We start from the raw sequence: 27,723 nt of genomic DNA, 5'->3' as shown, positions 1-27,723 counted from the left end.
AGAAAAGAAAAAGAAAGACATGATAGGCTATGTAAAGATTTACGTAGCCTATCATGACTAGGTTTTTAAAAAACAACAACGATGTGATAGGCTACGTAAATCTTTTCGTAGCCTATCATGGCTGGGTGGGTTAAAAACAAACAAACCCGCGTACGCAAATGGCGGTGGCTACGGCCGCCGCCATTTGCGTTCCTTATTTTTGCCCTCTTAATCTACGTAAATATTTACGTAGACTATGACGGTGAAAATCAAGGGCAACGCAAATAGCATAGCGGGCGCTACTTGCGTCCCTTTTTGATTCCCTAAAACAGGGAATCAAAAAGGGATGCAAATAGCGCCCGCTACGCTATTTGCGTTCCCCTTGATTTTCGCTGTCATAGTCTACATAAATATTTACGTAGATTAAGAGGGCAAAAATAAGGAATGCAAATGGCGGCGGCCGTAGCCACTGCCATTTGCGTACGCGGGTTTTTTGTTTATTTTTACCCATAGCCCTCCGCGGCCGGAAATCCGGCTGCGGATGGTTCTGGCCTGGCCTGGCTGGCTGCTCCGTGGAGCTGCCGCGGAGCACAGCCAGCCTCGGAGAATTCCGGGGGGGAGGAACGGAGCGCCTCCCCCCCGGCGAGGATTCTGGGGGGAGGGACGGAATGCCCCCCCACCATCAACATAATCCGCGAACAGGTAAGTGACTTTTGTACATCCCTAATAACTGCAGGTTTATCTCTACATATTCACATGGGCCAACACATATTTAAGATACATCTTTCAATTTGACAACAGGAGTTTCAAGGTATTTGCATCTTTCCAGTTTGTGTCTCCCTTCTGAAAACATAATATATTTTGTTCAATGTTTTATGTTACGTTTTGATATAAGGAAAAACATGCCATGCATTCACTTTCTACATGGTATGGGTTTCATTTTTATGTAAGGAAAGTCTTCTATTTTGACTTTATATAAATAGTTACTTGCATCAGTTACTTAGATACATACAATTACTTGTTGCGTATATCTAAGGGAGGGGAGGACAACCTCTGGCCCTCCAGATGTTGTTGGCCTACAACTCCTATCAGCTCTAGCCATCATGACCAATGGTCAGGGACACTGTGAGCTGGAGTCCAAGAACATCTGGAGGGCTGCTGTTTGCCCTGCTCGAACAGCTTACCTGGTTTAGCTGCAGAGTAAGAGGTAGCACGTTTGGAGCATGCTCTTTCAAAGCAATTTGCAAACACGTCCTCATTTTGGTAAAATCATAACAGAAACAAAGCTTTGCTTCCAAGGTAATCATGTATATATTTCATATTTATTCTATATTTCTATATTAAAAGTTTCTGTATTGCCATAAACTATGCAGGGATGGGCACCTTGTGGCCCTCTAGATGTTCTCCCCTGCATCTCCCATCAGCCCTAGCCAGCATAGCAAATAGTAGGGTTGTATGAACATTTCGTTACAAAACATGCAAACATGTCCTGTTTGCAACTCCGAATGCGATTGCAAATGCACGTCCATCGAAAATGTTCACAAACTGCTGAACATGTGCTCACGTTCCATTTGCGTAAATGCCCTAAATTTATGCACATTTCCTAAATTTACATAAATGTCCCAAAGTTATGCAAATTTCAACATTTGCGCAAATATCCCCCGGCCCCCGGGAGACTGAATCAGCCCCACTTTACTCTATGGAGGAAAGCTGACTAAATTTAAGAAAGTCGTGTAAAGTTAGGGCATTTGCATAAATTTAGGAAATTTACATAAATTTCACAGGGGAAATTTGCATACGGATCACTGCTTGATTTGCACAATTTTCCCGTTCATGCAGAGCAAGTAGCAATTGCGAATACATGGAAATTTGGCATGAGATGAGCAGCAAGGCGATGTTCAGAGAATCCTGGCTCATTCATCCATCCCTAGCCAATAGTGAGGGATCATGGGACTTGTAGGGCAAAACATATGGAGGGCTACCAATTGTCACCCCTGCATAGTTCGTAGCGATATAGAATTTAAACTTTTAATATAGAAACAGCATGTTATAGATACTGCTAGGACTTGTCCAGCTTAGGAAAAACATGTCAGTCTTTTGCACAAACTTCTTGCTTTGTACTGAATTCATCAAATGGACATGCAGGACAGCTTTTGTGGTACGTGCAATTTTGTACTTAAGTAAACTACATAGTCAAAAAACCAATCTTGGATAAGGCAAAGCAGCAACACTATACAAAACAAGAGATGGCACCTCAAGTTAAGCATTTCCCAAGTGTATATCTTTCCTGATCAAATGATAACAGTTTAATCTGAGTGTGACATTGTAGATCTTGAAAGAGCATTTATCCAATAAGGAGCCAGAGTGGATTTGAGGCTAGGAACATTAAAGGAATGACTGGCTCCCATTAACCTGGAAGCACCGGTCCAAGCAGGAGTTTGGCTAACTTTGGATCAGCTGCAGTCCTAAGCTGAAACAGGAAACCCCATTTCACAAAACCTTTCACCTTCTGGAGGCCCCATTTGGGTGATTTTTCAGGGGTATTCGAATAGGGCTAAAAACATTTGCCTCTCCCCACTTTAAAGGAGGCGATTTGCAGCATGATTCACAGTGCAACCCACCAGAACTCTTCATTTGATCTTGTGAAATGCAATTTCTCAGAAACTTGTGACTTGGTTTGAGAGTGCGCCTCCCTAAAATGGCAACTTTTGTGCCAAAAATTGAATCGTGCTAAAATGTAGCATAGCACCAGTCTATGATGAAATGATTGCCTGTCCTCATGCTCTCAGGATAGTTTCAATCATGGGCAGAAAGTGACTATATGAGAACGCTGAACTAAATATGTATTTGTTTCAGTATTCTGGAATCTCTAAACCTCTCTTCCCCAACCTGGTGCTCACCAGAGGTGTTAGACTACAGCTGTGATCATCCCCAGCTAGCATGGGCACAGAGTTGTAGTCCAACACAGCTCGAGGGCACTAGTTTGGGGAAGGGCTGCTCTAAACATTTTGAAGTTGTTCTTGTGAGTAAGGTTTCAGTTCTGATGAGTGTATAGAAAACCACTTCTTACGATCGCACAGCAAATCAGCTCAATGTTTACTTCACAAAGTTTATATACAACATAGAGAAATGAATAAAAATGTCAATTTTGCAAAATGTTAGAATAAAAAAAAATATAACTTCATTCTTTATCATCTTAGCATTCCATAAGAATGTAACTAGAGCCCTGCTGGTCAATCTAGTCCATACTTCCCCAACTTGGTGCCTTCCATAAGTGTTGAACTACAACTCCCAACATCCCTGGACACTGGGAATGCTGGCTTGGGCTGATGGGAGTTGCAATCCAAAAAGTGAAACTCTATTCACACTCAGCTTTTCTTGCAGAGCTGACCCTGATCTAAAGTCTGTTGAGTCAAAATGTATTGCATCAAGTGTTATATTTTATAAAACATCTACACATTAGTAGTACTACACATTAGTAGTACTGCAGCTTACGCTGTGGCTTCGTGCTTTCTCTGCTGCTGCTACCATGCCCTGTGCTCCTAGGACAACAGATCATGCTACTTAATCAATGACAGGTGGTGCGGTTGTGCAGCCTTTTCTCTGGAGCAGGGATAGCCAACCTGATGCCCTCCAAATGTTTTGGACTACAGCTCCAATCATCCGGCGCCCCTGGTCATGTTGGCTGTTGCTGGTGGGATCTGTAGCCCCCAAACATCTGGAGGGCACGAGGTTGCCTGCCTCTGCTCTAGAGAGATGAGCTCCACTTACACAGCAGTTTGCCTGGGGTAGAAAATCAATGGCAATAGGTCAAGCCAACTTTGCAACATGGGCTTACAAGCCAGGTAGCTTCCAGGTAGCTAAATACTCCATGGAGACACACGTGGCCCTGCACATTCAGGGTGTTGCTGGCTTCAACCACAGCATCTTCCATTTTGGAAAAATCAATCCATTTGGCTTATTTACATAACAACAACAAAGCCCTGGGGGCACCTTATTTGGACAGAGCACTTCTCTGTAGATCTAGTGCCTCCTGCATGTCAATTGTCTGCCCTTGAGCAGCTCAAACTATCATGGTTCTCTGTAGACCCTGATAATAACTGCATCTATTAAAAGTATATCACAGATTCAACGAAAAACACAAGTAGGTACAAAGCATCTACACTGCCTGATGAGCCAAATATGACCAACCATCTATCACTGTATTCCAGGAATCATAAGTAGGGATGTCAGAGAATTTCGCCACGAATCTCGGGGAGGCCGAATGCCAGTGCATTCGGCCCCCCGAAATCGGTGGCGAAACAGTCTGCCACCCCCCCGCCACCCCCCGGGACAGGACTTACCTTGGGCGAATCTTCCTGGCGGCGGCGGCTCCGGTTCGGTGGCGGTTCGGTGGCGGTTCGGCGGCAGCGGGTCTTCCGACCGGCTGCCGCTGCCGCCATTTCCAGTAAAAAAAACACAAAAAACAAAAAAAACGTGATAGGCTACGTAAAGATTTACGTAGCCTATCACGGCTAGATTTTTAAAAAATACCGTGATAGTCTACGTAAATGTTTATGTAGCCTATCACAGCTGAGTAAAACAAACAAAAAAACACGCGCGTACGCAAATGGCGGCGCCCATGGGCGCTGCCATTTGCGTACGCGCGCGTTTTTGTTTGTTTGTTTGTTATACTCAGCCGTGATAGGCTACATAAACATTTACGTAGCCTATCACGGCTGACTGCAGGGACGCAAATGGCGGCGGCTATGGCCGCCGCCATTTGCGGACCCGGCCGGCCAGGATTTGGTAGGGGAGGGACGGAGCGCCTCCCCCCCCCGGGCCAGAATTTTGGGGGGGAGGGACGGAGTGCCTCCCCCCCACCTCAAATCACATTTCGTTAACAGGTAAGTGACTTTTGTACATCCCTAAATAAGTGGTCCAAACCATGGATGATGGTACTGCTGGTAATGAGACTTTGGTCAACCAGTGTCAAATAGTATGTATGTATGTATTTCTATACCGCCCAACAGCCAAAGCTCTCTGGGTGGTTCACAAAAATTAAAACCAAAGAGCACACAATAAAAAAAAAACAATGTAAAATATATAAAACATTAAAACCACAGTATAATCATACAACCAGAATAAAACCAGAGTAATACCTAGCAGCAATGCAGAGATTTAAAATACAGATTTAAAACAGCAAAGCTAAAAGTCTAGAAAGCTAAAATGCTAAAATGCCTGGGAAAATAGAAAGGTCTTTACCTGGCGCCAGAAGGAATACAATGTAGGTGCCAGACGAACCTCCCTAGGGATAGTGAGTATAGCACTGTCTCTATCATCATTCTCCAGCCCATGTGACAAACTGGTGACTTGTTCCTGGTGGCCAGTGACAAACTGGCATGAAGAGAGGGGCAGTTGGGATGCTCTTGTGTAGCTTAGCTCTATCATTCAAAGGTGGATGTTGCTGTAGCTGGCTGGCCTTTCCACTTGGTGGGTAGCCTGGACAGTTGCTGCTGCCACAAGCCTAGCACTTAAACACTGTGGTGTAGTGCAGCCAGGGCTCCCAGGGACGCAGTGCCGGCACTTTTTAATTAGCAGGGACGCGGATGTCATCTGCGACCCCCCTCAGACTTCCCTGTTCCCTCTGAGTTCAGCTGCAGTCCTCACAGTAGCTGAGGGGGAAACAGAGTTTTCCAGCAACAATATATTCTTCCCTGTTGTAATGCAAAACATTTTGGGGTGGCTTAGTCTTGAATGAGCAATTCAGAGCTTTCCAAAAGACCTGCTTCCTGGTAGAGATGAAAACTGCTAGAAGTGGTTTGTTGCTGTGGATCAACACAGCGGCCTGCATGTTTGGACTCTCCTTGAGGGCGTGGCTATGGGGACTGTCCTGATGAGTGCCTGCACTTCAAAATTTACCATTACAGCACTGCCTGTATGCCCTGAACGTAATTTGGGATTATGCTTGGAGTAGATGTTTTGGGACGTGCCTCCCTTTGCTCCGTTTACTTGTACAATAGTCTAGCAACATTCTCCCTCCCCCAACCTTCTAATTTTTAAATTTTATTTTCAGGTTATGCATTTAGCTAATTCCTTATTATACTCTGTACACACAGGGACAAAACAGACGTCACTTTAAATCCGTATCTAGCAGCTACGTCTCCCCCCATTTTTGCTCTAGAGTAGGTGCAGGGGGCCCTGCCCTGGATCTGGCCCCTAGTGTGGGGGTGGGGTGGGGGCTTTTAAGATCTGGATTGGGTCCCCTGTGGCTACTCTTGAGTAAAAATGAAAAAAGAGACGTAGCTGCTAGATACAGATTTAATGTCTGTTTTGGCCCTGAGCCTTTGTGTAATTCACCGGGCCAATGCTTTCTTCTTTCCGGTAGTTGTCAGTGGAGGCTGGTGGCTCGGATTTCGGTGGGGCTGTGAATCTACTCTGGGTTTCAGTCAGAACCGGCCAGAACTCTAAAGGAGTTACCCAAGGTGCTGGACCCTATCCCCCAAATATTCACAGCCCCACTGAAATCGGAGCCACCAGCCTCCACTGGTACTTGTTACTGGTCATACATTTTCAGTGTTATCAAATCCTCTGGCTATGAGATGAGAGAGGCATGGGAGTGCTGTTTACCAAAGTTTCTTGGCCCCCAAAACTTTGCGTCTGTATTCATCAACACCCCTAGCCTCCACTCCTGAGTAAAGCTTGCATGGTAATTTCCCTGAGCGTCTTTTGCGTCGTCAGCCCTTTTGCCTCTACTCGGTCACATGGGTTTTAGCAGCAGCAGGCACTGCTAAAACACCGCAGCCAGGGCCTTAATAACAAGCCCCCCTGCTCTTAATGGGCCAAACTTGTGGGGGGAAGAGTAAGGAGGAGAGGTTGCAGGAGGGAAAGGACAAACATCCCTTGAGGGTTAAGCCATGTGCAGGCAGTGTCAAGAGTACAAATGAATGTATGGAGGACAGGACTGGGACCGTGCTTGCTGGCCCTATGCCCAATTTAGCTAAGTTGCTTTGTAGATCCTGTACTGAGCAGGGGGTTGGACTGGATAACCTCCAAGGTCCCTTGCAACTCTATCATTCTGTTTCTAAGTCCAAAATCCTGTATGCAGAGGTCTCCTATGTGTTATCCCTCACTTGCAAAAATGAACATGAATCATGTGTGTTCAAGCGTACACATGCAGGCCCACATTCATACCGCAACTTGAATACATGGTCATACAGAGTAGACCCATTGAAATCAATGGGAGTGAAGTTAGCTAGGGCTACCTTAAGTCCCTTTGATTCCAATGGATCTGCTCTAAGTAGGACTAAGTCTGGATCCAACCCCTGAAAGTTTAGGTGAGGGCCAGCAGGCACAATTCCACGCCTAATCACCCCTCCAAGTATTCCTTTGTACACGTGATGAACATCTGCATGCAGCTGCGGTGGAGAATGCTCTGAGTACTGCTAATCTAATTCGTCAGTCTGTGTTTCAAATATCTCCTAAACTGGTCATTCACCACCACCACCAGCACCACCACTACCTACACACCCCACGAAGTTACTGCAATCAACGCAATCTGGTAAGAAGAAAACATTGAAACAATTCCAAACCATTTCAGCCTTGCCATTGTCAATGTTTCTTCTCAAGCACACAATACCTTGTTGATTGTTGAAAATGCCTTCACTGGTCACACCACAGCACAGCAGGGTGTCTCGGGACGGCTGACCCATGAGCAACATCTAATAGAGATGCACAATGAAATAAATTCAACTAAATAAATAAATAAAAGACAATGCGGGCTTGTACAGCAATAACAAATGCTGGCACAGAATTACCAAAGGAACACAGTTGTCGTTTGGAGCACATCGCTCCACCTGCTCCTCACTGAAAGCCGCCCGTGTATGCTGTGTTTTGAGGCATCAGCTGCCATCAGTAAACAAACTCTCTCAAATAAGATTTCCTGAAAATAAGATTGAGGTCTGTGCTAGATTGCTGCCTCAGGCCTGTGATAAGGCCAGCCACTGGTCATGGCGGTGTTGTTAGATTTCCCACATACTGAATGGCATCACTCTTCTTCCCTCTCTCTCCACGGCAGCCGCTCCGCTATATAACTCAGTTCTACAGCATTTATGCAACTGACTTTGGCCTGCACAGTTTACCAGGAAAAGGGGAGAAGCATGCCATTGTTGCCTGGTAAACATGTAACTGACTCCCACTTCTGGTTTAAGAGTGAAGCGCATGACCTTACACCAGGGAAAAGTAGGCCTCGTTGTCACAGATGTGGTCAACTGGGCAGGACTGCTACAGACTGCAGGTAGGGACTTGCATATGGAATTCACTACCAGATGTAGATGGTTTTAAAGAGAGAGCAGACATGTTCATGGATGATAAGGCTATCAATGGCTGCTATCATTATCAATAATTATCAATGGCTACTCATCATGATGGCTGTATTATTAGCTCCAATATCAGAAGCAGCATGCCTCTGAATACCAGTGGCTGAGGGAGCATGATTGGGAAGGTACCAATGCATTCACATCTTGTTGTGAGCTTCCCATAGGCATCTGGCTCACCACTTTGTGAACAGAATGCTGGATTACACACATCTTGGTCTGATCCAGCACAGCTATTCTTATTTTCTTAATGCTCTTCCATAAAAACAAAACAAGCAAAAACACCTTCCATCCACATAGAAAACTAACATGTCTGGGAGAAGACTAGGCTACAATCCTTCTTCCTGACATTTAGTTTTCTACGTGCAGGGAAAAGAGCATTCAATCATGTGAGCCCCCATCTACAAATGGTACAGCCCTGACACAGATTTACCACCTCAGTAAGAACTAGGCCCTCACACCCTCAGCAAGAACGACATTGATGGGAAATCTATAATTATCGATCCATACATTGTAGACCTATAATTTATCACTATTTGCTATGATCTATGACTTTATACATATTTTTGCAGTTTCTTAGTTCATGGGTGGTTTCAGAGTTTTTCAACAAAGTAAATTCTTGATCAACTTGCAGGTGTTTGACGACCACGCACATTGTTAGTGATACGTCTTCCAACTATGCTGTCTTAAAAGGGTGTGAAAGCAGATGGGCAAATTCGAGCTGCTTTTAATGTGATGGACAGTGCAGTCTTATACATGTCCACTCAGGGAGCCCCACTGACTTCAGTGGTACTTACTCTGAGGTAACCCTATAGACTGTATAGGTAATCCTAACCCCATACGCTGTATAAGATTGCAGCTTGAGTCTCTGATCCAACACAGATTCACAAATTATTAATTTCTCTTCTTTTTTTAAAAGAATAACTTCCGCTGTGCTATGCCAGGCATCACAGAATATGACTACCAGAGCCAGAGTAATTGTTGCTATTTTTTTTTCCTGGTCTGCATTAGATGAGAAAATGTTAATGTTACAGAAGTGTCAAGGACAGAGATGGTGATTTATCAGGGGAGAAAGATGTGTGTGTGTGTGGAGGGGGAGGATAATGAATACATGTTTGCCGTTGCCTAAGGGAAAAATCTAAACCAGAAGTCTGAAATTTATTTCTGCATTAATGAAATGTATTAGCATTAATTGAGCCTTTCTATAATTGAAATGATGATATAGTTGCTGTAGAAGTGTGAAATCAATTTGTCCTGCATTCAAGCTGTAAAAATCTTCAAAATTCACTCTGACTGCATCTTCTGTATTAATGACGTCCAGCTGATTAAAATTGGCCTAACTCCACTGAAATCACTGGTTTTATATCTGCAGAGGACCTTGATGTTAGGTCTTCGGGATAATTTCCACAATTACAGCCTTCCATCTTTCTCTGAACCAGATAAACATTGGAGCTGAAAGGCTCAAACAGTACTGGTCTGCTCCAAAGCCCTGTACCAAGACAAGGTGTCCCACTCACAAATGTCTGCTATGCTCAGCAGCCACCCTTATCGAATCGCAGTTGGAAACACCATTTCTCAAAATATGAAATAAATAAACGTGGCCTGCAATGAAACCAAAGCATGGTGCCAACAAAGAATGTCTGGATCAAGGGGCAGAAGAAGTATTTTAAAAGATTTAGATCCCCCACCCCACACACATGCACACAATAACCCACATCATCCTAACAATACAAGTAAACAGCACAAGTGCTGCCGGCAAAATTCAGGGCTTCAAGTCCTGTCACAAACTGGAAAAGGCCATTTTTAACCCTAGAAGGACAGTAAGGGTGCAATCCTATGCCTGTTTGGACAGAAAAAAGTCCTACATCTCCCAGCATGATGCATAGGATTGTCTTTTAACTTCAGCAACCCCCATTTCCCTGGATTACCAAGCAGTGGGACTTTCCATGTGGCTGGATGCTACAGAACTACACAGAGAGAATACGCCTCAATAACTGAGTTGAAGAAATATATCATTCTGAATTCTTAGAGCTACCCCTGAAGAAGGCCCCTAAAAATGTCAAGGCTGAAGTGTGTTGGGCTTTATTGAAAATAAAGTTATATTTCCCAGCATCTTGAAACGCGTTCTTTCTCCATAGATCTATGATGGATGCTTTACAGTTTGTCTACACTCATCGGATGCTACAGAAGCCTACTTCTCAATGTGGCTACCACCACCATGCAGGAAGGTTTGAAGCAAACATGGCCTGGCTAGTGGTTGTCCTTTTGCATCCCTTCAGATGACACAGTGGTGGAGCTGGTGGGCTGGATCAAGCTAGTCATGCTTAGTCCCATTGAAATCAAGGGTACTTAAGTTGGTCATGGCTAACTTTTCATATTTACTTCAAAGGAGCTTAAATGTGTAACAATTCAATCTTATGCATGTCTTCTCAGACTTAAGCCCCACAGAGTTGGGTGGGACTTACCCCAGGTATGGGCAATATCTAATGTGACATGAGCACTAATGTAAATTACGTTGCGCTGGCGTAAGGAAACTCTTGAACACCACCAATAGCGTTAGATGGCGTGATGGGTTTTCTGGGGAATCTTGTTACACCGGCTAATGCTACTGGCATTGTGCTAGGGCAAAGTAATCTATGTTAGCATTTGGGTCACTTGGATACTGCCCTAAGTGTGTATAGGACTGCAGCCTAACTTGAATCCAACCCTTTCGTCAACCACAGCGTGCCACTTGAACAATGCAATTGGATTTGTCTTCTGGAACAGCATGAACTGACTGTTGGTGTGCCTAACAGTAGGGACGAGGGAGAACTGCATTTGGTTCGCACCTTTAAGTGAAACAACCTAATTTACACTTCCCAGATGAATATGTGGATCAGAACATAGTTATGCTTTAGAATGCATGCCTCTCTGAATTTTGTGTTGCAATTCTCAGCTCAAAAATTGTGTAAAAGAATGTGCATAGCAGGGAAAGCTGCATACAAAAATGTGAACTTTCATACTGCTGGGTTTTTAAATCAAAGACAAATGTAGAAGTGAGACCAAGCAGACTTAAGATTGAATATCAAAGCTGACATGGGGTTGGATCCCAACATAGTCATGCTTAGAGTAGACCCACTGAAATCAACAGGACTAACTGGTCTCATTGATTTCAATAGGTCTTGTGACTAACTGAAGTCTCATTGATTTCAATAGGGCTGCTCTAAGCAAAGTCTGGATCTAGCCCATTGACCAGAAATAGGCTGATTCATCCATCCCGCTTTCTCTCTCTCTGGGCTCCTTCACACGGAGCTTTTATCCTGCGATTGAGATTGCTCCTTCACAGAAGTTTGCGGGCTCTTTACATGACGCTGTGATCATTCAAGGCATCTCCTGCACTAAATGTCCTTTGTTCCGTTTTTAAATAGATCGCAGATAATGACCTATCAAATTGCCCCATTGTGGTCCGCTTCAGTTTCCGCCATGAAAAGAGTAAAAGCAGCAAGAAGAGGAGTGAGATCAATGAAAGATAATGGAAGACTCAGATATGGGGAGAAGGAGGGGGAAAGGGGAGTGGGGAAAGGAAGCACGTGAAAAAGGGAGTCGTTGTGATCTTGCATAATTAAAACGGAAGCAGAAAGCCCCGTTTTAAATGCAGGATTTTAGGCTGGTGTAGAAATGCCCCCCCGCGCGCACACACACAGGTATGGAGTAAAGGATAAAAATGTAATACAAATATTAAAATGTCACATCAGCTTCCATATAAATGTGGTATCTTGCAAACTTGGATGTTTTGCTAAACACTGTTTGCATGTTTTCCCACACTGGTACCTCTTTTGCTTTATTTTTAGAAAATTAACAGTTGCAGCTTTGTCCTGTCCCATGTTATTTGTGTGAGTAAAACTGTCATGGTGAGAGATCTCATAATATTAGCCTCACAGGAATCCTTTAACTCATGCCAATATATTAGATCAAACAATACTCATGCAAGGGGGAAGGGTACCTGTGGGCTTTGGGGAATTAACTTAGACTACATACAGCTTAAAACAGGGCAAGGAAAGCTGACACAATCTTCACTACATCATTTGAGTAGGTTTGCCTGATCTGTAGGAGGGAAGCCTGATATATCCTTATTCAAGCTACAAACAAGACCATCTCTCCCTCGCTTTAACGTAAAACACCAGACACTTGGATTCTGTTGCAAGAATTTAACGTACAAGCAAGACATCAAAGAGAAAACAATATAGATTTCAGATAGTGTGTGTAAGAATGGCTCCTTCGGAGTGGCAAATTGGGTTTTTGTTTCACTTACCTCCTGAATAGCAGCAGGTTCTAAACCCACAACGTTCTGGGTGGCAGCCATTTCTGAACATCTAAAACAGGGATCTACTGGTAGATCTCTGAGTGATATGCAGCACATTTCCAAGGGTTTCTGACTCTCAATAGTTAAGACATTGCACGTAAAACTGCAAGTTAAAAAAAATAAATCTCTGCCATGTCTGTCCTTGTACTAATCACTTCACTCCACTTTCGGCCTTAATGTTCCTCGCCTGTAAAATATGAGACAGATTGCCTTTGACCAGGTCTTTGGGCAGTTCAACTCACTAGTTTTAGTTTGGTGTTAAAAAACACACACCCTGATCTGTAGGAACTCAGAAACAAATTTGTACCAATATATGAAGGCTCACAGGGGGGTGGGGGTAGGTAAATGGCTCCACCCCCTGACTCATCATTTTGCATCTGTCTCCACCCGCTCAGCCACTATTTCCCATTTGTCTCTGATGGGTAGACCTTTGGGTTCTATCTAGTAAGAACCAAAACAAAATAAGTCCCACAAGCCTGAAGTCTGCCCAGCCCTGATCTAGAATGCAGCTAGGTCTTGATTCAGAGTATTCTCTTCAAAAATCTTACTTCAGAGGCCCCAGCCCAGGAGTGGTAATATATAGAATGAATGCTATAGCCCTCTTTTCCTTCCCACGTTTAGCCTTTGGTTATTTGCTGCTCAGGATGAGATAAGCACAGAACAGTGATACAAATTTACACAACTCCTGCTGACAGTGTCCTTCACCAAAGCTGAAATACGATGATATCAAAGCACAGCATTATTTTAGTTATTTTTTTATTTATTTAGTACAGTTCTAGTCTACCCAGTAACTAGTGTTCTCTGGGCAAATTACAGCCAGTCAAAAAACTAAAATGCCACTTTAAAACACAGTGAAAAATATAAAATACAACACAAATATTTAAAAGAATAAAATACAATATAATGCAAAACAATAAACAGCATACCACTTGATAAAACAGCCATAATAACCTAGAACTAGGTCTCTTAAATGCCTGGGAGAAAGGAAACTTCTTTGCCTGGCACCGAAAAGATAATAATGTAGGTGCAGGAGAACCTCTTTCGGGAGTTTATTCCACAAGTGGGGTGCTACCACTGAGAAGGCCCTCTCTCTTGTAGCCATCCGCCTAGCCTCCTTTGGTGGTGGCACCCAGTGGAGGGCCTCTGAAGGTGACCCAAGTGTCCGAGCAGGTACATGTGGAAGGAGGCATGCCTTTACGTACTCTGTTCCCAAGCTATACACTACGCCTGCAATCCTATACACACTGACCTGGGAGTAAACCCATTGAAAACAATGGGATGTACTTCTAAGGAGACAGGCTTGCCTGATACATTTTCACTGCTAGTTGATGAAACTAGTTTGGTCGTGTAATTTTTTGCTTAAAGTTTATTGTATTTAGGAATGGTGAAACTGAACTGGCAACTTATTTGTATATAAGCAGGTTCAGAATTTTATGAAAAATCCCCATCTTTTTGGAACACAACAGTGATGTAAGTCTGCAGAGGTTTCCACAGTAGCTTCTTCACAAACTCATAAATCTGGCCTCATGGGGGAGGGCATGTTGGGGGTGTACTAGTGGCTGGGGATGGAGGAGCCATGGATCCACAGCCCTCTCAGTCCCCAACCACACTCTGACCAAGGGAAAACATTTACACCAGGTCCAGGTCCATCCACTGATGGAGGAAAAAAAATACAGGAAGCCCTCCTACAGTCTTCTGTCCTGCTGGCTGTTTCCAGCAGGGCATAGGAAAGTTCAGATCCTCCAGTAGCAAAGGCTTTGCAGAGATAGCATAGGATTGCTCTCTAAAACTGTATTGTAAAATATTCATTTTTAGATACATTTTGATTCTCTTTTGAGCTGAGAACTGCATCATAAAAGTTGCAGAAGTGCGAAATCCAAAGGATAATTATGTTCTGACCCACACGTTACTCTGGGAAGTGGGGAACAGGTCAGTTCTCATCAGACTTCTCAAATTCCTTGAGCATATCTATAAACCTATGGTTGTGACTGTAAATTATCAACATGTTCATGCATTTTTATGGGGCACCCTGTACATTAAATTAAATCATGGCAGTATGTGCACAGTAAATATATTATTAATTATGAGTACGATTATGCCAAGGGGGGGGTGTTTTTCATGAACATTTTCAGCAGCATAAAAACCCTCCCCCCATTGGAGATTTGTTGGTAATTGTGTTGAAGCAGGGTTCATGTGTTCTAAATTGGTTTCATTTGAGCTCCATGCCATTGTCCCCTTTCCAAATCCAATTGGCTACGTAGCATTGTGATGTCATCCTGTTCACTACACAATCCCCAATTGGCTGGGATCTCCAGTATAATTAACTGAGAAGTCACAGTAAAAAAAAAAGTGACAAAGTGGTGGCAGAGAAGAGAAACAATGGCTTCAGACTGATTTAAAAAAAAGGAAATTCTCACAATTCACGTTTTTCCCCAATGTGTCATATTCCCTAATACGAGCACTACTTTGTGTTAACCTGAAAGCGGAAATGGGAGAATATTCAGTATAACCCTTGTTAAGGCAGCAATCCTATCCACACTTACATTGAAATCAGTTGGACATGCTTCTTTGTAAGCATGCATAGGATTGCACTGCATGAGATAACTTTCCCTAACAGAGCAATCCTACACATGTCTAATCATTGCATTTCAATGGGGCTTACTCCCAGGTAAGTGGGTATAAGTCTGCAATCCTATAAACTCTTACCTGGGATTACACAATGGGATTTACTTCTGAGCATACATGCATAGGATTGCACCGTTAGTCTTCATTTTGACAGAGAACTGCACAGATCAATTATTATTTGTTTCACGTGTTGTGTGCTTGTAAAAATTACCTTGATGTCAAATGGCTCAAAGTTGTGACAATGATTTTGAATACTGACTATGATTAATCCATCCTTGCATCAATGTGCCATTCTTTCTTAAAACAAACATATTAACTGGATGCTGATACAATGCTTACATTGCAGATGGTTGTTCTGTCGGTTCCCAAGTGAGATTTCACATGTTTTACTCTTTTGCACTCCTCCCATTTGGAAAATGGCATTAAAAATATACTCTCACCATCATTGCTTGGGCTACATGCACTTTAGCTTTTAATGCAGTCCTGTGCTGAAGGATGTTACTGTTGAGAGCATGTAGCAATTCCCTTTCAAATATCGCCAAGATGATTCTCATGTTGAATGCTTACCTGAAGAAGATGGCCCTGAAAGATACTAAAGAACAGCAGCCTCTGGTCTTGTTCTAAGACAGAGTCTGTAATTTATAGTTTGGTGTTCTAGAGTTGTACTAACCCTTTCTGTTAAAAGGGCAGTGGCATCAGTAAATCACTAGCATGTTGGTCAATCAATATGCACATATCAGGACGTTTGAATAATGCAATTGAATCTTGGCTCCAGCACAGAGGAGATTTAGACTGAAATAATAATACAAAACATTACTAGGGAGGGAGCCTCAGAAATTACTTCTGAGTAAACATGCATAAGATTACACTATTAGGAACCTTTTCACCTGACATTCATCATACTGCCAGAACTGGTTATTATTGCAAACCGTTCTGTGCATCATTGTTGTTTAACATCATCACATTTATTTTATTAATTTTCTTGTGGAAATGTGAGAGAAGGAGCTGTGTGGGTGTGTGTCCACGCACGCACATACACACATATATACACGCACACATATATACAATTAAAGGGTTTTGTTTTAAATCCAGAGGAAAGAATAATTTAGCACCTTTATCCCAGCACCAGATCCAAGATGGTATTGAAAAATTATAAATGTGAACCCTCTCCCCCATTAGCCACTGCCAGATGGAAAACCCCCTATTGAAATGCCCTAGATGAGTACATAAGGCTGTACAAATTGGTCATATAATCAGTTTTCCTTTGCAATGCAGGTCTCACCTGCTATTTTATCACTAAAGTTTCCTTTCCCCCCTCTCCTTTCTCTATGGTTGGCTCAAAATAATGATCATCTAAGCCATGTTGCTCACATCAAAGGGAGTTGTTTCGATTAGGGATGTGCATTGTATGCAGCTGAAGCCTGAGCAGAATCAGGCCACTTTGGATAATTTCTTCCTGAGGTGAAGTGAGCTCGCCACTGAAGTGCCCTGAAATGAAGCTGGATCCACACAAGGCTTTGCGGCATGCTTCAGGCTTTAGAAATGCAGACATTCTGTCTCCAAAAACAGGGCCTTCTGCATTTGTTTCTGTAAATGCGGATGAGGGAGGGGAGTGGGGAAGGGAGGGAATGTGGTTGAGAGACTAATGTGTCCACCTTCTAATTCTGTGGCATGTTTTATCAGAGGCTTTCCAAGCACTCCCCTTCATGGATCACTGCCTTGTTGTGGCGAAGGGGCTTGCGTAACTCAGTGAAGCCATAAGCTATGCCGTGCAGGGCCACCCAAGACGGACAGGTCATGGCAGAGAGTTCTGACAAAATGTGGTCCACTGGAGAAGGAAATGGCAACCCACTCCAGTATTCTTGCCAAGAAAACCCCATGGAACGTATCACAAGGCTAAAAGAGATGACGCCGGAAGATGAGCCCCTCAGGTTGGAAGGTGTCCAATATACTACTGGGGAAGAGCAGAGGGTATTTCCAAGTAGTGCCAGAAAGAGTGAAGCGGCTGGGCCAAAGCCGAAAGGACACTCAGCTGTGGATGTGTCTGGTGGTGAAAAGAAAATCCGATGCTGTAAAGAACAATATTGTTTAGGAACATGGAATGTCAGATCAATAAATCAAGGTAAGCTGGAGGTGGTCAAACATGAGATGGCAAGATTGAACATCGACATCTTGGGAATCAGCAAACTAAAATGGACAGGCATGGGCGAATTTAATTCAGGTGACCATCATATCTACTACTGTGGGAAAGAATCCCTTAGAAGAAATGAAGTAGCACTCATAGTCAACAAAAGGGTGGGAAAAGCAGTACTGGGGTACAATCTTAAAAATGATAGAATGATCTCAGTACGAATCCAAGGCAAACCATTCAACATCACAGTAATTCAAGTCTATGCCCCAACCACTGATGCCGAAGAAGCTGAGCATGATCGGTTCTATGAAGACCTACAACACCTTCTAGAACTAACACCAAAAAAAGATGTCCTCTTCATCATAGGGGATTGGAATGCTAAAGTAGGAAGTCAAGAAATCACTGGGATAACAGGCAGGCATGGCCTTGGTGTACAAAATGAAGCAGGACAAAAGCTAATAGAGTTTTGCCAAGAGAACATGCTGATCATAGCAAACACGCTTTTCCAACAGCACAAGAGACGACTCTACACATGGACATCACCAGATGGTCAATATCGAAATCAGATTGATTATGTCCTTTGCAGCCAAAGATGGAGAAGCTCTATACAGTCAGTCAAAACAAGACATGGAGCTGACTGTGGCTCAGATCATGAGCTTCTTGTTGCAAAATTTCGGCTTAAATTGAAGAACGTAGGGAAAACCAGTAAAGCATTCAGGTATGACCTAAATCATATCCCTTATGAATATACAATGGAGGTGAGGAATAGATTTCAGAGATTAGACCTGATAGACAGAGTGCCTGAGGAACTATGGACGGAGGTCCGTAACATTGTTCAGGAGGCAGCAACGAAATCCATCCCAAAGAAAAAGAAATGCAAGAAAGCCAAGTGGCTGTCTGATGAGGCTTTACAAGTAGCTGAGGAAAGAAGGGAAGCGAAAAGCAAGAGAGAAAGGGGAAGATATATCCAACTGAATGCAGAGTTCCAGAGAATAGCAAGGGAAGACAAGAAGGCCTTCTTAAATGAACAATGCAAAGAAATGGAGGAAAACAACAGAATGGGAAAGACTAGAGATCTCTTCAAGAACATCAGAGATCTCAAGGGAACATTTAGGCAGGGACCTAACAGATGCAGATGAGATTAAGAAGAGGTGGAAAGAATACACAGAAGAACTATACAGGAAAGATCTGAATGTCCCTGATAGCCATGATAGTGCAGGCACTGAACTTGAGCCGGATATCCTAGAGAGTGAAGTCAAGTGGGCCTTAGGAAGCATTAGTAACAACAAAGCTAGCGGAGATGACAGTCTTCCAGCTGAGCTATTTAAAATCTTAAAAGATGATGCTGTTAAAGTGCTGCATTCAATATGCCAACAAATCTGGCACACTCAACAATGGCCGCAAGACTGGAAAAGGTCAGTTTACATTCCAATTCCAAAGAAGGGCAACGCCAAAGAGTGTTCAAACTACCGCACAACTGTGCTCATTTCACATGCCAGCAAGGTGAAGCTCAAAATCCTACAAGCTAGGCTTCAGCAGTATGCGAACCGAGAACTACTGGAAGTACAAGCGGGGTTTCGAAGAGGCAGAGGAACTAGAGATGAAATTGCCAACATTTGCTGGATCATGGAGAAAGCAAGAGAATTCCAGAAAAACATCTATTTCTGCTTCATTGACTACACTAAAGCCTTTGATTGTGTGGATCACAACAAACTGTGGCAAATTCTTAAAGTGATGGGAGTACCAGACCACCTTACCTGTCTCCTGAGAAACCTGTACGAGGGTCAAGAAGCAACAGTAAGAACCAGACATGGAACAACCGAGTGGTTAAAAATTGGGAAAGGAGTACGACAAGGCTGCATATTGTCACCCTGCTTATTTAACTTATATGCAGAGTACATCATGAGAAATGCCAGGTTGGATGAATCAGAGGTCGGAATTAAGATTGCCGGGAGAATTATCAACAACCTCCGATATGCAGATGATACCACCCTAATGGCAGAAAGCGAAGAGGATCTCAAGAGCCTCTTGTTGAGGGTGAAAGAGGAGAGTGCAAAAGCTGGTTTGAAACTCAACATTAAAAAAACTAAGATCATGGCATCTGGCCCTATCACTTCCTGGCATATAGAAGGGGAAGAAATGGAAGCAGTGACAGATTTTACTTTCTTGGGCTCCAAGATCACCGCAGACGGTGACTGTAGCCATGAAATTAAAAGACGCTTGCTCCTTGGGAGGAAAGCTATGGCCAACCTAGACAGCATAGTAAGAAGCAGAGACATCACCTTGCCGACAAAGGTCCGTCTAATCAAAGCTATGGTTTTCCCAGTAGTAATGTATGGCTGTGAGAGCTGGACTATAAGGAAGGCTGAGCGCCGAAGAATTGATGCTTTCGAACTGTGGTGCTGGAGAAGACTCTTACGAGTCCCCTGGACTGCAAGGAGGTCAAATCAGTCCATCCTAAAGGAAATCAACCCTGAGTGCTCATTGGAAGGACAGATAATGAAGCTGAAGCTCCAATATTTTGGCCACCTAATGCGAAGAGAAAACTCCCTGGAAAAGACCCTGATGCTGGGAAAGACTGAAGGCAAAAGGAGAAGGGGACGGCAGAGGATGAGATGGCTAGATAGCATCACGGATGCAATGAATATGAACTTGAGCCCGCTCCGGGAGACAGCGCAGGACAGGAAGGCCTGGCGTGCTATGGTCCATGGGGTCACGAAGAGTCGGACACGACTGAACGACTGAACAACAACAACAACTTCAAAAGCTGCCCAGTTTGGAGCAAGAGCTATTGAAAACTTGACTCTTTAAGAACGTATTTGGTTGAATGCTTTAATAAGCCTTGGGGGATGGGGGGAGTTACCCTTAACTGGTGTTCTTACAAGTTGCTATTGTTGTTTATTAATTCGGGTTTTTAAGAATGTTGTATGAGTAAGGGGTTGGAACTTATTATTTTAAATATAGTTCATTTTTTGCCTACTGCCTTGAACCCTCTTTCCTGGAAATAGGGATGGTTCGGGTGCCCGATTCCATCCGGTAATCTGGCAGAACCACCCCTGCTCGCACACTTGAGCCCTGCTCGCTGAGCCCCTGCTCGCCCTCTGCCCATGCTTTGTGAGCAGCCTGAACTCACCTTGGCCACCTCATTGAGCTCTGTGGTCACCATTAAAAAAAAAAAAAAGGCAATTGCAAAATTGTGCATGTTTGTGTATGCACAAAAATGCGGATTTTCTCATATGCAAATATGTGCATTTGGAAAATGCACATCTTGCATATGCAAATATATATATATAATATGCACATTCACAACAATGAGCATTTTCACGCATAAACAAATATGCACATTTTTGTGTTGCCATTTTATTTTTTCAAAAAATGACAAACACAATGCTCAGCGAGGCTGCCAGGGTGAGTGCGGGCTGCTCGCTGAGCATGGGAGGGGCTCAAGCACAGCCTGGGGACTGGAAAGCAGAGGCAGGGGCTGGGTGGGCGCCTGGAGAACCCAGACAGTGGTGGGTTTGCACATCCCTGCCTGGAAATAGGCAGCATATATGCTTTTAAAATATAATAAAATAAACAAACAGTAGTCCTATGTGGGGAGGGAAAGTTTCAAGATCGGGAGAAGGAAGTGTGCTCTTGAATGCAAGTTATTGGTTCACAACCAAAAGTATCCTTTCAATTTATACTTTGAGAATTCAATCCAGCATCAACACTGGAGTCATCCTAAAACCAACATGGCAGGCTTTCCCAAGGGGTAGATAATTTTTACGTACTACCTAAAACAGTAGTGTCAGGGCCTGATGAATTTCTGTTGGCAGAGCAGTCCACAAAATGGGCACAACCTGAGAAAAGGCGCTAATTCTTGTGGCTCCCCACCAAGCTTCATGAGATTGGGGAACCTAAAGTAGCACCTCAGGTGATGAGCAGAGTATGTGGGGAGGAACATATGGAAGAAGGCAATCCTTAAGGCACCTACCTCCCAAGCCATTTATGGATTTAAAGGTTAACACCAGCACACTGAATTTAGCCTGGAAACAAATGGTCATCCAGTGTAATTCCATTAAAGTAGTTGCAACATGGTCAAAATTCCTAGCTGCCATCAGCAACCTAGCTGCTGCATTTTGCACCAATTGCAGTTCCAGATCCTTTTCAAGGGCAGCCCCATTTCCAGAATGTTGCCCTAATCTAAGCTGGAGGGAACTACGCATAAATGGCCTGCACATCTAGCAAGGGTGCTGGATCAAGGAGCACCCCTAAACTATGAATCTGATCTCTTAGTGAGAGTGCAAGACAGGTTGCACACCTAACCCCAAATCAGGTCATCCACCTTTCGATAGCACTTCTATCTTGTCAGGATAAAGTATCAGCTTGTTTTGGCCCATCTGGTCCCTCACAGTTGTCAGACAGTGCTTCACCCTCTACTGCCTCCCTAGGATCAGATGAAAATGAGAGGTAGAGCTGAATCTGCATAGAGCTGACTTTGCAGCCAAATCCCCAGCTGACCACACCCAGCTGTTTCATGCAGATGTTGAACAGCGTGGGGGACAAGACAGAACACTGAGGTTCAGTCAGACTCACTACAAATTTATTTCCACCACTGCTCTAGCTGACTTCCCAATAGCTTCATTGCTCCCAGCAATCTCGTAAATCCGGGAGCCTTATGAGCAATGTCAGGGAGAAGAGGGTGCTTAGGAGTGATTGTCCAGGTCATATCCATATTCCACAAATTAACCAGGGCATCAGCACAATCACCAGCCATACTGGTTGGACAATCTCCTGGTTCCTTCAGGAATCCATCTGGATCCACTGGGCTCCAAGGTGGACCATCTCAACAGGCCTGCAACCATCCCTGCAGAGATTAGCAGTTGTCAGCAGCCTGGATCAGCCTTCCCTAAGGTGGGGGCTTCCAGATGTTTTGGACCAACACCCTTTATCCTCATCCAGGATGGCCAATGGTCGGGAATGATGTACTCCAAACCATCTGGGGGGCACCAGGCTGGAGAAGAGTGGTTTAGAGATTGTCAGAAGTCTAGACTTAACTGGGGTCATGACAATGGGAACACTTCTACTCCCTCCACCCTCAGATCACTTTCTCTTGGTCACTTTCTCTTCCACTTGGTAACTGGACCCACTTATGGTGTAGAGTATATGCCTGTTCTGGTGTTTGTGCTGAACAAAGTGCTGAACCTATTTTGGGATATAGAGTTCAGTACATTGGACAGCACATTTCAGCACATTGGACAGCACAATTAGAGTTTTGGCTGGTGCAAAACTCTAATTGTTGAATAAACACATTCATCCCCTTCATGGATGATCACTGCCTTGCTATTGTCCAAAGAATTGATGCTTTCAAACTGTGGTGCTGGAGAAGACTCTTATGAGTCCCCTGGACTGCAAGGAGGTCAAATCAATCAATCCTAAAGGAAATCAACCCTGAGTGCTCATTGGAAGGACAGATCCTGAAGCTGAAGCTCAAATATTTTGGCCACCTAATGCAAAGAGAAAACTCTCTGGAAAAGACCCTGATGCTGGGAAAGACTGAAGGCCAAAGGAGAAGGGGACGGCAGAGGATGAGATGGCTAGATAGCATCACGGATGCAATGAGTATGAACTTGAGTACGCTCCGGGAGAGAGCGCAGGACAGGAAGGCCTGGCATGCTATGGTCCATGGGTTCATGAAGAGTCGGACACGACTGAATGACTGAACAATAACAATTCCAATCACTGTCCTTTGGGGGGGACATAAAACTGCATCTCTCTTCTTCTGTTTCTCAGTTGCTAACTTGTTCGGTAGCAAGCAAGTGGGAAGTACAAGCTTCAGGGTTGGGTTGGGGCGGGGGCTGGTAGCTTCAAGTTCGGCTTGTTCCCAATTTCAAAATCCTTTCAGTTCCACTTCTCAGTTAGGAAATCAACCCTTCTTTAACAGTTTTCCCTACAGTTGAAAAATCTTTCTTTCCAACACACCTCATTATTTAAAAACAACCTCAGACTGGTTTTGTATCATCATAATTCCCTGGCCCCTGCACCAAGCCTTCTGAAACATTATTACCCATTGGTTTTATCCCTACATTGCAGGTTGGGCTGAGACAGCCGTGTACAATAGAACAACCCTGTAGAGTTGTTCATTGTTATTCCCCTATTGCAGGCATGTGCTGAGAAAGTAGCTAACAGCAGGCCTGCGATATACCCCACTGCTAATATTGCAGGCTAGAGCTGCGGCTATGTCAATTCATAGAATAGTAGGGTTGGAAGGGGCCTACAAGGCCATTGAGTCCAATTGCCCCTCAGATCTCCTCCCAGGCCAAGCCATGCATTCAATTGCATGCGAAAACCTCATGCTCCAATAAGTTGCACGCAGGCTGCCTGCAGTTTAAAATGTTAAAAAACTAAACAAACAAAAACATTTTGCACATGAAGTAAGATCCAAATCAGAGCAGGGACACCTGTCTTTCCTGCTAACTTTTGTTTTTCCAGCCCCCTCAGCCACAGCCACAGGTAATGGGGACACACACACACACACACACACACACACAGGCACACTGGAACAGTTTGTTACAGGCCCCAGTCGTACATGCTAATACCATTCTTCTGCAGAGAGTGCTGATCCTTATGCAGCCAAAACAGCACCACCCATGCACAATAAGGAGGTATCAGCAAATTAATTTTGACTCACTATCAAAAATATTTAGGAAAAACCTATATGAGTGGGGGAACACACACACACACACACACACACACACAAAGCCCAGTGAGGACTGAGTGTGCTCAGTAGGAATGGAATGCTGTGACTGTTGAGAGAAAAAAGATGAACACCAGGGCGGGGGGAAATGAAACAGAGTGGCTGGAAACCTGAACAGAGCACTCCACACTGCAACATTTTGTTGCAGATCCCACTCCTTAGATTTCATTTTCCTTTCTGAAACAGAAAATAATAGTACCTGTGCATGTGAGTTTGTACTGTAAATATCAACATGGTAATCTAAAGGAATAAGCACACTTTGGATTGGAACTAGAGTTACTTGGAGTAAACCAACTGAAATCAGTTGGTTTATTACTGAAGTCTCTAAGAATGACTATCTTTGGATACAACCCATCATCATCACCATCATCTAATTTAAAAAGAAAACTGTAAAAGATACAAAATGGTGCAAAAGCCAACGCAATGAGTAAGCCTTTCATTACTGTTCACAGAAGGTCTGTTAAAAGACCTGCTCACTTCTGTATCCATAACAAAAGCTGCCAGTCTTTCATGCTTGTGGACAAAGGTTAAGCAAATCTATGGCTAGCCGGCCCTTTGTGGCTGTCACTTGGTTGGCATGCCACATATATAGTTCATAGTCATATCTTGTCAGTGCCAGTAGAGGGGTCTATGACATAACCTTCAGTCCTCAATGCAGAGATTTCAACATCCGCTAAAACTCGATACAGTGCTAATGAAACATAAATCCATTGATTCACTTAGGCCTCATTTACATTTACCACTAGTGTCGTGGGAGCTGCTTAGGCTGGCCGCTTCTACCTTGCCAAAAAAGAGGCATTGCCACCACAAGAGGATAACAGGGAACGCAGATTTGCACAAAACCTGCATATGCTAATTGATATGTAGAGCTGTAAATTTAGAAAGGATGACTATCATTTAAAGATAAATACAGTACAATACATGTCATCATTGTGGGGAAGATTGCGACCAGGTGACTTGTGTGCCTGCTCAGTCGGCTGTCCAGGTGCTCACTGCTGATGGGGAACTTCTAGGCCCCTCCCTGCTCCCTTTTCTGATGGGTTTCCCACCCCCACCCCACTTTAAACTGGACTTGGACTGGACAGCCCTTCAACTATAGGACTGGCAGCCTTCGAATAGAGGATCGTCCTCTGTAAAGTAGGACATATGGCCACCTTAGAGCTGTTTCTCCACGGCAGCATTCTATTTCACTTCAGTGTCTGAATACTGGATCCGTATGGGCATGGCCAATCTCGCTGGGTCCCTCTTACCCATTGTCACCTGGGAGGGAGGGAGGGATGGCAATCATTGCTTGGCAAAGACCCATGAAATGGCTCCTATCATGTTGCTCTTGTATCTTTCACATCTTGATGATGTGAAATCTTGCTTTGGGGAAGAAGTTCCCATGCCACTGGTGGTATAAATACAATGCAAAGGGGTAAGATTGGAGGATGCAAGCACTATTTTCAGGGGATCATATCATGTTTATAATGTTCTCCCTAAGTTGAACTGTGCATGGGTAGTCCTGAAGCCAAAGCTAGGAGAAGGGATCCTGGCTCCCTTGCTGGGAAACACAGTCCCTTGTTTTGCAAAAGATGGCAGCATGAGGAAACCAGAGAAGAAATGGAAACTTGGCATAAGCTGTGGAGGAAGCAGGAACTGGGTGTTGGCTAAGAGGAAGTATTCAAGGGCTTGAAGCAGCCAGGTCTGGTAGGGTTTCCTTGGCACCCAGCTCAGCTAAGCAAGGGGAAGAAAACCGACTTCTGTTTAACCCTCCTTCCCTCTGTCTGAGGCCTGAATGGGAGTCCCTGGACCAGGAATACTGCTTTCCCTGCCACAATCCCTACCCATCCTCCACAGTCACCAAGATGAGACTGGGAATGCTATTTTGATCCAAGTGCAGTGTCAGGGCCAGCTGCAATATGCTTTATGTCTCCATGCACAAAGTAAAACCCCAAACTAGGGATGTTAGAGAAATCTGCCGCAGATTCAAATGCGGTTGGATTCTTTGGAATCCAGCCTCCGGATTCCGTGGTGGATCGGCCCCACTTGCCTCTGCTCCAGGAGGATTCCATGCAGAATGGCTCCGGCTGCTTGCTCCTGGACCCGTCCCATTCACCTCTGTGCCGATCGCCATTTTTTTTTAATGGCGATCGGCAGGATGTGCCCATAGCCTTAGATGCAAACTAGAGCCGTGAATCTTGCATATTAGTCTATGTGTCCATAGACCTCTATGCAAGATTCACACCTCCAGTTTGTGTATAAGTCTATGGGCACATCCTGCCGATCACCATTTCTTTTTTTAAAAATGGCGATCAGCGCGGTGGCGAACGAGACGGGTCCAGCAGGTAAGCGGCCCTCAAGCTGGGCGGCTCCGCAGAATTCTTGCAGAGCAGAGCCACTCCAGAGGATTCCGGGGGGAGGAATGGATCGCCTCCTCCCCCCCCGGGTGAATTCCCCACCGGAATGGGCGGTGGGGAATCTGTACAAACCCCAAAACCTGTTGAACAAATGGATAGGTACCTGCTGTTCTTTGGTGCAGTCACACCAAGACAGGGAGGGGATAGATTCATTTGCATTATGTTTACTGGATGGGGGCAGTTCAGCTCTTCACATCCTGCTGAGATCAGATAAACATGCAAAAATAGTCTGGACACAAGAAGTAAAGAAAGGCCTTATGTTTCCTCCTTCAGGCCAAATATGCATATAGCTCTCAAACTGGACAGAGCTGGAAAAACAGCCTACAACAGACTGAAGTTTGTTGTGCTGATGGAACTGGAAGAATGTAGTCTATACGTGCACAAACGTTTCCACTTTGTTTGCCATTTTGAAATATTTTGCAAGGTTTAGAGTAGCCTGAGCTCATTATCAACAGCTGAGTGTCTAATTCCTCATTTCAGCTTAATTAAATTTTTCGGTCCATTGTTGGCAGACTCTGAAGAGAAGAAAAGTATTAGGGACAATGAAGTATTAATTCCAACATCTCACTTTCAGTGGCAGTTTTCTAGCAAACAACTGTTAAGCTGTTGGCCAAAGAGATTAAAACATTCTGTAATTTCCCCAAACAACGAGAGAGATGTCCCTCCTAAAATTCCCTGGGATGTTAAAATCTCAGGAGTCTATTTCATTCTATGAGGGGTTTTTTTTTGGGGGGGTAACGTCAAATTCTAAAGATTTTCCTTACATTGTTGTCAAAGAAACAAGCATTCTGCTAAAATGCTGCTGAGTTTCAGCAACTTAAATTATAAGACTAATAAAACGAGTCTTATTCTTCACCATTTCATGGTGGATAGCTCAGTGAAAAAGTTGACCTGGGCCCCATCTACTTGAGCCATTTGCCCCAGTGCTGCTTCAAAGGGAAGATCTTTGCAACAGATGACGCAGTCGCCGCTTCGCAGCCCAATTGTGGTTTTCAAGGAGAAATCTGGATTTTCCGAGTCCATTTGCTGCGAAGCTTTCATTGGCTTCAGGTTCACTGCGGGCGGTTGAGCCATCTGTCCCGTCCTCGGATTGACATCGCAGCGTCATTAGTGATGCCCCTCCCCGTTCCTCCTTCTCAGCTCCGCAGTTGCAG

At 44.1% G+C, this 27,723-nt stretch overlaps 1 protein-coding gene across 5 annotated transcripts in view; it reads right to left on the bottom strand.

The window, feature by feature from the left end:
- The window catches only part of PAK5 (p21 (RAC1) activated kinase 5), a 168,622-nt gene that overhangs the window by 96,328 nt on the left and 44,571 nt on the right, over positions 1 to 27,723 (bottom strand). The window contains exons 1-2 of one of the 5 annotated variants that reach the window (XM_084824945.1): positions 12,625 to 12,958; positions 7,598 to 7,679 (exon numbers count right to left, since the gene is read on the bottom strand). The exons of 2 other annotated variants lie outside the window; for them this stretch is intronic. In XM_084824945.1, coding sequence (XP_084681071.1) covers positions 7,598 to 7,679; positions 12,625 to 12,732 — 190 coding nt within the window. In that variant the 5' untranslated portion in view covers positions 12,733 to 12,958. Of the gene's footprint in view, positions 1 to 7,597; positions 7,680 to 12,624; positions 12,962 to 27,723 lie in introns of those variants that run through there. 2 more of the 5 variants (XM_084824935.1, XM_084824956.1) reach the window with 2 other exon arrangements.

Source organism: Heloderma suspectum, chromosome 1 (assembly GCF_057233095.1).
Source record: "Heloderma suspectum isolate Gila_16-S chromosome 1, 16-S_ref, whole genome shotgun sequence".
NCBI lineage: Eukaryota > Metazoa > Chordata > Lepidosauria > Squamata > Helodermatidae > Heloderma > Heloderma suspectum.
This window is presented reverse-complemented; position numbering and strand designations above follow the sequence as displayed.